This window comes from Astatotilapia calliptera, chromosome 13, assembly GCF_964374335.1.
Source record: "Astatotilapia calliptera chromosome 13, fAstCal68.1, whole genome shotgun sequence".
Taxonomy (NCBI): domain Eukaryota; kingdom Metazoa; phylum Chordata; class Actinopteri; order Cichliformes; family Cichlidae; genus Astatotilapia; species Astatotilapia calliptera.
This window is the reverse complement of record NC_137434.1, coordinates 7,346,308-7,356,016: the sequence shown is the minus strand read 5'-3', so window position 1 is coordinate 7,356,016 and position 9,709 is coordinate 7,346,308. Positions and strand designations below refer to the sequence as shown.

Sequence of the window (9,709 nt, the reverse complement as noted above, 5' to 3'; positions counted from 1 at the left end):
TTCACTGCACAACACTCAATTACCAAATTTCCAACACACTCCTAGCAAAAGTATACACATGTATGGCTATCATTAACACTAATTTGCCAACTGTCTGGCACACTTTCACATGTGAAAACTTTTTTAGATAATTAGTTCACTTTGCAATCCCCACAAAGAAAGAACGCCTTTATTTCAACATGTATGTCTTTGTTTGACTTTTTATTTTATTTTTTGTTTTTTCGAAGTACAGCCAAACTCCTAATCTCAGTAGACCTAAATATAGACCTAAGAATACAAAAAGCCTTACTTTGAAAGTATAAACGGAAGCCTGACGTTCCTGTTGGGTCTGACTAGTCACTGGTATATTGACCTAGTTTCAGCAAACAGCAGTCTCAGGTTGGCTTTTGAATTAGCGGCGCGCGAGGAGCCGGTGTGGGAGCGCCGACGAGCGCACAGCCTCTCGTGCCCAGAGACGCGCGCAGCACAATGCTGGAAACCAAGTTTCCATCCGCGAAATGAATCTCCCTAACGAAACCAGAGCCGGGAGAAGTACAGAACATTACATTTTCGCACTTGGCACCTACAAACTTCTCGCTTTTACCATTGGGACTATCGGAGTATTCGGCTTTTGCAATAACGTCTTTGTCATAATACTCTACTGTAGGTTCAAAAGACTCCGGACGCCTACCAATTTGCTGCTGGTCAACATAAGTTTGAGTGATTTTCTAGTTTCTGTCATCGGAATAAACTTTACCTTCGCTTCGTGCGTTAAAGGCGGATGGATTTGGAGCCAGTCGACGTGCATCTGGGACGGCTTCAGCAACAGCTTATTTGGTGAGAGGAGAAAAAAATAAAGTAATTTAATCGTTTATGCTAGCATGTGTTAACATTTAATAATAGTTTTTATTAAAATAATTTACAAATATAATTCTTTAACCCTGTTACATTTTTGTGTGTCTCGCACTATATGCAAGGAAATAGCGGCTCAGTGTAAATAGGCAGAAGGCGGAGAGAAGCTCATTAATAACAAAGAATGCACTACGAAGGCATGAAGGACGTTATCAGTAACATAAATCTAAATATAATTGGGGGGTTTTTTAAAAAATTTTTTCAAATGACACATTATCTACGAGTTCTTGTGAAAATTTCCTCTCTTCAATTGTATTAAAATACAGAGTAATATCTAGCTGCTATGCTGAGCTTTATATTGTGTATTTTTTTCTTCCTGTATTTATACTTGCATCATACAGTGAGGAATCTTTTGACACCTCCCTGCGCCTGCCCTTCTATGTTAGCAAAAGTGTCCATTTATTTCCAGCATAAGTCTATTCATCTGGGAAGTGTGAATAAACATTGAGGGTCATTGTCTGGGTCCCACCAGCGTAGGAATTAGAGCTCAGAAGGACTCATGTGTGGTAATGAGCTCATTAGTGATAGCCTCCAAGTCTTCTTCTTTTATTATTTTTTTCTCCCGCTTCAGCAAATGAAACCCAGCGAACCAGCTGGACTTCTGTCATCCTGCTGTCCTTTAAGTGACATTGTCTTCTTTCCACATATTCCAAAGGGCACACTTGCCCGCCTGTGTCCGGTGTGCAGCACTGCAGCAGTGGTTGTGGCTTGCAATGTACATGTCACAGGAGAATTCAGAACCAAAAGGCATACAAAGATAGTGTTGATATAACAGTTTATATAAGATGAAGTCTTTCGTGAATAAAGTGGCATTGAAGAGAGAAGATGCTGCGTTCTGTCTCTTTGGCCCTTAGATAACCTCCCTCCCCCCCTTGTCAAAAGGGGGGGAAAGGATTCTGTGTGATATTTGATATGTGAAAAACTCAAGGTCATACAGGTTGTCATGGCTTGAGTGGGTGTGAGCACTGCAAATCCAGAGAACCTGCTTACACTGAGCATACTGTTACAATTGAGGTATATAAAGATAACCCCCTTGGCTTGACAGTACGTGTGCCCTCCAATAATCCATGCACAAATAAGATGTCTTCTTTGCACATTACTTTAAGTGTGACTCAGTAACTGACACACAAAGGGCCACAGGAGCTGCAGCAGTAAGCCCTGGCTGTTCTGTCCAAGCACATCCTTCCTTCAGCTGGTTTGCTGTGGCTCAAACTTAGCGCATACTATATAACGTCTCCCTTTGTAATCTGTGCATCCACCTATTGATGCTGTATCTGTCTCATTCGTATGTAACAAAAGAATAATAAACCTATCTGAGCTTACATAACTGGCTATACATGTATATAGGTTAGGGGAGGGTGTATGATGAAGTTTGAATAAAAATATTTTCCCTGGCATATTGACCTAATTTCAGCAAAGTTATCGTAGATGCTATACCAGGGCTTTAAGAGGTGCTCTTAAGATTGCATGCTTATAAGTAAAATGATGCACAGGAGGAACAAAAGAGCGACAGCTATGCACACAAGACACTTCAGTACGTGTGGTAAAAGCAGGCTGTGTAATGCAGATGCGGGTCCTAAAGGTGTGTGTGCGTAGGAGTCAAGAGCCTCTTTCTGTGCATCTTCACAGGGTTTTGCACCAAAATGATTGAATGTGATGTCCAGACACAAGATGTTCAGATTTGTGTTTACACTGAGTGCGATGTACACTCAACCCAGACACGCTGAGTAGCCACTGACCCAAATCCTGCAGTGCGCGGTCTGCATTACTCAGCGTGGTTGTCTCTCTCCCTTTGCTGCCAGGCATCGTTTCCATCATGACTCTGGCGGCCCTGGCTTATGAGCGCTATATCCGGGTGGTCCATGCACAGGTGGTGGACTTCCCCTGGGCATGGCGAGCCATCGCCCACATCTGGCTCTACTCCCTGGCCTGGACAGGTGCTCCCCTGCTCGGGTGGAACCGCTACACTCTAGAGATCCACAGGCTGGGCTGCTCTCTGGACTGGACCTCGAAGGACCCAAACGATGCCTCATTCATCCTCTTATTCCTCTTGGCATGTTTCTTTGTGCCTGTTGGTGTCATGATCTACTGCTATGGGAACATCCTGTATACAGTGCAAAGGGTAAGGAATAAAAAGGATTGTTTGGGTTTTTTTATTGCTTGCTTCTCTTAGAAACAATAAGATTAATAAACTGAATGAACAACATGGGATTGTAAATGAAGGCTAGCCTATCAAAACATTAACCACGACGGTCAAAACTTATGGTACACATCCCCACAAAAATACATCTCTATTCAAATATTAACCCCCATTTCAGATGCTTATCGATTTATTGATGTAGAGTTTTGTACGTTGTTATTTCTCACTTCCAGAATAGTAGACTTCAGTTGTTTTAAGATTTTGCACAAAACACATTTTTAGTTTTGGGTCATACTCCTGAAACATCTTTTTTGTGCTGTAACTTGAATTTTCACTGCTGTTTTCTTCCCTTGTCTTATAACTGACAGCTCAACTGTGCAAGCATGTACAATAAAAGTGAGACATCAGAGAACAATACAAAAACAAAACTCCAGCTCTTATACCCGACAACAAATTCCAGTGTGTAAACACACTCCAGCTGCTTTGAGTGCTAACACCTCAGTTCATGTAACACTTGAAGTGTCGCTGTCTTTCAGCTTACACATGAATTAGCACTGATGTGTCGCAGGACTTCCACTTCAGCTGACTTTGAGGTCAGTTCATCACATGCAGCGAAAGAACATTTCAGCGTTTTATACCAACTTACAAAGGATATTTCAGTGTCATCACTTGATCTCCAAATTGACGAATCAATTGTTTAAAAGAAGAGAAAAAAGTGGAACTAAAAAGAAAAAGCTAGAGGAACAACAGCTTACCTAAGCAGAAACCGCTTAAGTTAACTGGCAACAGGTAAAAAACATGACTGGGTATAAAAACACCATCTTAGGCTATGTCCACACTAGCCCGGATAGATTTGAAAACTGCATTTTCGTCTGAAAACGCTCCGCGTCCAACTATCGTTTTCAGTCGTTTTCACAGAGTTGTGCGTCCAGATTGAAACGCAAGACGATTCGACCTGACTGATTTCTGTCTGCCGCTTATTTACTTTCCGGCTCTTTGAAACGTCGCGGCAAAATGTCGAGGAAAAGCGCCGAGTTTTTTAAATGGACTAACAATGAGGTGGAGTTGTTGCTGCGAGTAACACAAAAGTACAAAGTTGCAAAAGCGAATGAGAATTAAAAAATCTGAAGAAAAGCTATCTGAAGCATGTACAGACTGATATTAATCTTTAATAGGGCTGTCAAAATTGAGAGCAAACAAAACAACTGCTGTATAATGGCCCTCCGCTATCTTTGTTTAATTGGTCACATGACTAAAATGTGTCATCATTTTCAAAAAGGCTCCGGGTTCGTTGTCCACACTGCAACGTGAAAACGGCGTTTTCAAATGCATCTGCTTTGGAGAGCGTTTTCAAAACACTGTTTTCCTTGACCGAAAACACCGTCCCGGTGTGGACGGAAGGCCAAAACAGAGAGAAAAAGATGCATTTTCATTTGAAAACGTTGAAATGTTCTGTCATGTAAATTGTTACATGGGCTCAGGAACAGTTCCAGAAATCATTATCTGTGAACATTTCACCATGCTATCCTCAAGTGCAGATTAAAGCTCTGTCATGCAAAGAAGAAGCCATATGTGAACATGATCCAGAAATGCTGCTGTTTATTCTGCCCTAAATTTAATTTCAAATAGACTAAGGCAAAATGGAAAATTGTTCCGTGGTCAAGCAACCTTAAAATCTGACATTATTTTTGGAAAACATGGAAACTGTTTTCAAAAAAGCATAAAGAGGGGAGCGTCCCTCAGTGCTTAGTTTAAAAGCCTGCCTCTGGTGTTATGGGGGTACATTAGGGAGTATTGAATTAGGAGCTTGCAGATCTGGAAACACACCACGAATGCTGTATCTACAGGTTTCAGAGCAACACCCAAATTACATCTTTTTCAGAGAAGGCCTTGCTTATTTTAGAAAGACAATGCCAAAACACATACTGCAGATATTACAACAGCATAGCTTTGTAGTAGAAGATACTGAACTGAACTCTGCAGACTTTACACCAATAGAACGAATGATACGCCAAACATATTCAATCAGTATCAGCTTCTATAGCAGCTGATAAATAAAAAAAAGTAATAAAGACAGGGGAAAACCATGTTATGAGTCTTGGCATTGCATTGTTTGTCTACCAGAGAGCACTCTGCGACTTCACTGTTGGAAACATAACCAATATTAGGGAAATCTGTTTATGTACTTACTTTGTAAGTATTGGCTGATATATTGGAATATCACTAAATATTTGTGTAGTTTCAGCTGAGGGGTTGCATTGAGTGAAATCTAATTTAAAAGACATCTGACAATTTAAAATTTTTAGTTTGTTTAAAACAGAACATCAGTCATGTGGCTCCACCTCACAGTCCATCACACTTCACAGGTTATTGTAATGTGTGGAATGGATTGTAGATTGACACTTTGCCATGGTATAAGCTCACTGGGCCTTTAGTCGAATGCTCTAAAAATGGTCGGCATTTACAAACTGATTGGCGAATGGAACAGGAAGTCTTAGTCAAGAAGCCACAACAAACAAGTCGTCACTTCCAGACGCTAAGTAAGCATACTAGTCAATAGCTTCTCAAATTGTTAGTAACTCAGTTACTGTTGCAAAAGTTTTGTTTTGTTTTTTTATCTCTTTGCATGATTATTTTATACCTTTAGCCAGAGATTGAAAATGCAGACTCTGCGACATTCATTTCACACCCTTTTCATTAACGGCTGTTTTATCATTACATTCCTCTGTGCCTTTGGGACCTGTCCTGTATGCTAGAACTCATCCAGAAAACTCACTATTGTGCTTCTTAGAAGCATTGCCTTAAATTCTTGTGGCAAAGGACAAGTGACATGAGTTCAGTTTATTTTAATAATGTCACGAAAAAATACTTTGTCTGTGAAGGAATCTGCAGTCATCATTCAAGAGATGACTGCTGAAGTGACACAGCACATTTTGTAATGAAACATGTAAATGAGAAAGGGACTAACTGATTTCCAAGCCTTCCTGCATCAGTTTCCTTTCTTAAATATGCACAATCATGCAGGAAGTGTGAGCTGCTGCGTTCTTGGAGCACCTCAGAGGCCTGGTTGGATTTGTCACATGTCACAGTATTTTGGGAACATCTTCAAAGAGGAATAACTCAGTACCCTGCAGACTATTTCTGGTTTGATACGAGAGCAGCTGGTCGGCTTTGCTACAGAAAGAAAATCTTATTATAGATATGTGAAGGCCTGGAGAAACAATAGAATTTAAGCTTGCAAAAGGTTGTGGATTAATAAGAAAAAGAGCATAAAGAGCACAAATTGTAAAGTCATAAGTATTGTATTCACGTCTACGTTCAGCTGCTGTGTTCTTTTTTGAGCGAGTCTAGAGAATAGCTATATTGTTTATCATCACATCTCTTTAGCTGAAGGGTAGGTTTGATCTGCAGTGTCGTGAACCCAGCCTGTTACCAAGGCATTATCATGTTTTCACAACTTTTACGATGTTACCAACATCTTAAGATACAACTCTCAAGAGGAGAAGAGAGATAAAACTGGAAATTAATGTAATCTATCTTATTGTAACCAGTAAACTAGCCTGACAGCTGTAGAGCTTTGGTGGGTTTAAATATAAAAAGAAATAAAACAAATAGAGAGAACTCCCAATGAAAATGAAAACTAACTTTCTGTTTTTTAACTATCCTTCCATCCATCCATGTGGCTGCTAAACCAATAAATTTACCACAAGAGACACAGAACCGGGATGTTCACTCCAAATAACAGTCGTCCTGACACAGAGCTTAAATTGATTTAATCTGAGTCGAGAGCTGGACTCGACAGCTGTCCAATCACCATCTTAGTGATGGCAGCCAGGAGAGAGAGTGTGTCATGTCTTAGAATCAGAGGCCAATCATAACATGGGGAGCACACACTGTGCTTGCACAAAAGCTAGTGGTTAAACTATAAAGTCACAAGCTAAAGTTGTACAATGATTAACAGGCAAAGAGCTCAAAATGACTACACATTTATTGATTTCTACTTAAATGCTGCCCAAACAGTAAATTACACTAAATATTTCAGTGCAGGGAAACTGGATTGAATGTGCACAGAATCGCAGTGTTAGAAAGAAAGACATTGCAAAGGTTTGATTCTGAGACGAGAATGAAATCCACATTGTCCACGTGCTCTGTGTCTGTCTAAAGGCAGTTGAAGATACTTCTTGGATAGCAAAATAACATCTTACCAATATTTGTTTCCCGAAGAATGTTAACTCCTGCAGATTAATTTGTTCTGGTATATGTTTTGACGTTGACTATATGGATGTACACAAGCAGTTCCTGCAAAGTTAGCAGGAGGGGAGGTTTGTTGTACAAATCCTACCAGCAAGAGGGTTAGGTTCACAAAGTCTGTTGCCATGGTAACTGACCGTCTCTTTGACTAAGCCTGCTTCCTGGAACAGGCCCCAAGATGAAACACAGGCAAAAGCCCTTAGGATGATAAAAAATAAAGCAAAGGAAAACGGAATAAAAACCACTGAAATGTGACTATGGAAGTAGAAGAGCTGCTGAGGGAACAAGACAGACAGGGGAGAATGGGGAGATCAATAATATAGCACAGGTTGATATATATCCCAGAGTTGAGAAATTACTTTGGTGTAGCAGGTAGAAATTAGGATTAATCCCCCCCCCCAAATAACATAAAATTGTCTTAGATAAGTAGAATAAACTAATGAGGCTAAGCAAAAAAACAAAATCAAAGACTGTGACATAAATTTACTTTATGACAAAGTGTCACTGTAACTTGTTTGCTTGATAAAGAAATATCCCATCATGTCAGCATCCTGCTCTGTCCTGTTTCTTATAGCTGCGCTCTCTCCAAGACCTCCAAACGGTTCAAATCATCAAGATTTTGCGTTATGAGAAGAAAGTCGCCGTGATGTTTCTCCTGATGATAACCTGCTTCCTGGTTTGTTGGACACCCTACGCTGTCGTCTCCATGATGGAGGCCTTCGGCAGGAAGAGCATGGTCTCGCCCACTCTGGCCATCATCCCATCATTCTTTGCCAAGTCGAGCACGGCGTACAACCCCCTCATTTACGTCTTTATGAGCAGAAAGGTTTGTAATCAAATTATTTTTCTTTTCTTTTTTTTAATGTTTGGGGTGAGGCTACCTCTCCAGCACCAATCTCTTTGTGTTGCTGCTCGAAAATCAGCCCAGGTTAGGCTTCTGTCTAGAATACATGATATATTTCACTTGAGAGTTCTGAATAGCCGCTTGCTGTGTAGTTTGTCATCCCTCCCCCGGAGTAACCACAGCTGACCCATAATTAAATATGGACAAACACAACAAATCAATAGCATCTCAATGTGAGGGGACGGTTTCGTCTCCTCTTGTGTAACTGCAGCTTTAAGTAGCAAATTGCAGGAATATCTTCCCACAAAATGTCACTATTTTAAAAATATTTTTCCATTCCTTAATATGGTGAGCATAAAAATTTATTTTATTTTGTATGTCAGAGTGAAATGGTCTGGACCACTAGTCTTGGTTTGCTGGCTAGAGGCTGATCTCTTGTGTGTTTGACATACTAATGAGTGAAGAAAGGAGGCTGTTGTTAAATACCAGCCTTTGCTTCTGTTTCTCTTCCACAGTTCCGCCGCTGTTTGCTGCAGCTGCTCTGCTCTCGGATCTCTTGGCTGCAGCGCAACCTCAAAGAGCGCCCCCTGGCTCCGACCGAGCGTCCCATCCGACCGATCGTTGTGTCCAGTATGTGCAGCAGCACCAAGGCGCGACCCAAGAAGAGGGTGACCTTCAATTCCTCCTCAATCGTCTTCATCATCACCAGCGATGACTTCCAGCACCTGGATGTGACCTCCAAGGCTGGAAACTCCACGCAGTTTAATGTTATCCAAGTGAGGCCACTGTGAGCCAAAAACACCGGACTTCTCACCCCACCACTCCGTATGCCTTAGGACCTAACATGCAACTCCAAGCCAAAACAATCCTGTCTGACCTCCCTGGCTGTTTCTGTGTCCACACGTGGTAACAGCCTGGTTACAGCTTCATGTATAAACCCAACTGTAAGCCCAAGTTCTCAAATAAACCAGTTTGAGTAGTATGAAAGTTTGACATCCTCATCTAACATCGGCTGTTGTGATATAAGTAACTTAATGTAGTAGTGGTGGTATTTTTCTCACACGCATTTGTCAGATATGCCATACAGTATATGTGACAGCTGTAGGACTTTGTTGAGTATATGAAAGGCAGTTGAGGACCTGAGTTTGGCTTAACATGTGGTAGCATTTTCATTTTTTGGTTGGTACCCAACTGTGTATAATGGAATACAAGCCTTAGATTCTTAGCCATAACCCATAATGCACAAACTGACATTACTGTGTATGGATTCAATAAAGAGACCCTATTTTAAGCTATCTAGCCTGTTTACTTAAGCTCATCTTATTTTAATGTAAATATCAAGTGTGACAAGATCAGTCACTGTGAAATTACACTTGGTAGATTTGTATGTATTAGGACGATGGGAGTAGCCCTACTTGAAGACTAAGAGGAAATGAGACTAAGACCTTAGTGACACACTCCTTTCATTTCCTCCTGAGCTGTCAGCTATGAATAGATTTAATGAATGGTTTTCCTTAGCTGATAAAAACCCTTTTAACTGTGGATGTGAGAACGAGTGAGAGGGATTTTGTCTTTTTAGACAG

General features: G+C 40.8%; 1 protein-coding gene across 1 annotated transcript; it reads left to right on the top strand.

The window, feature by feature from the left end:
* Positions 1 to 360: 360 nt before the first annotated feature.
* Positions 361 to 9,421, top strand: opn3 (opsin 3). Its single transcript, XM_026190065.2, has 4 exons — positions 361 to 816; positions 2,694 to 3,013; positions 7,857 to 8,108; positions 8,642 to 9,421. The coding sequence occupies exons 1-4, from the start codon at positions 498 to 500 to the stop codon at positions 8,915 to 8,917; spliced, it is 1,167 nt and encodes a 388-aa protein (XP_026045850.1). The 5' UTR covers positions 361 to 497; the 3' UTR covers positions 8,918 to 9,421.
* Positions 9,422 to 9,709: the final 288 nt, after the last annotated feature.

What these genes read in the sequence shown, in the direction of transcription:
- opn3 (XM_026190065.2), top strand. Translation starts at nt 498, where the DNA reads ATGAATCTCCCTAACGAAACCAGAGCCGGGAGAAGTACAGAACATTAC. An exon ending in CTTCAGCAACAGCTTATTTG is followed by an intron (nt 817 to 2,693) that starts GTGAGAGGAGAA and finishes CTTTGCTGCCAG; the next exon opens with GCATCGTTTCCATCATGACT. An exon ending in TCCTGTATACAGTGCAAAGG is followed by an intron (nt 3,014 to 7,856) that starts GTAAGGAATAAA and finishes TGTTTCTTATAG; the next exon opens with CTGCGCTCTCTCCAAGACCT.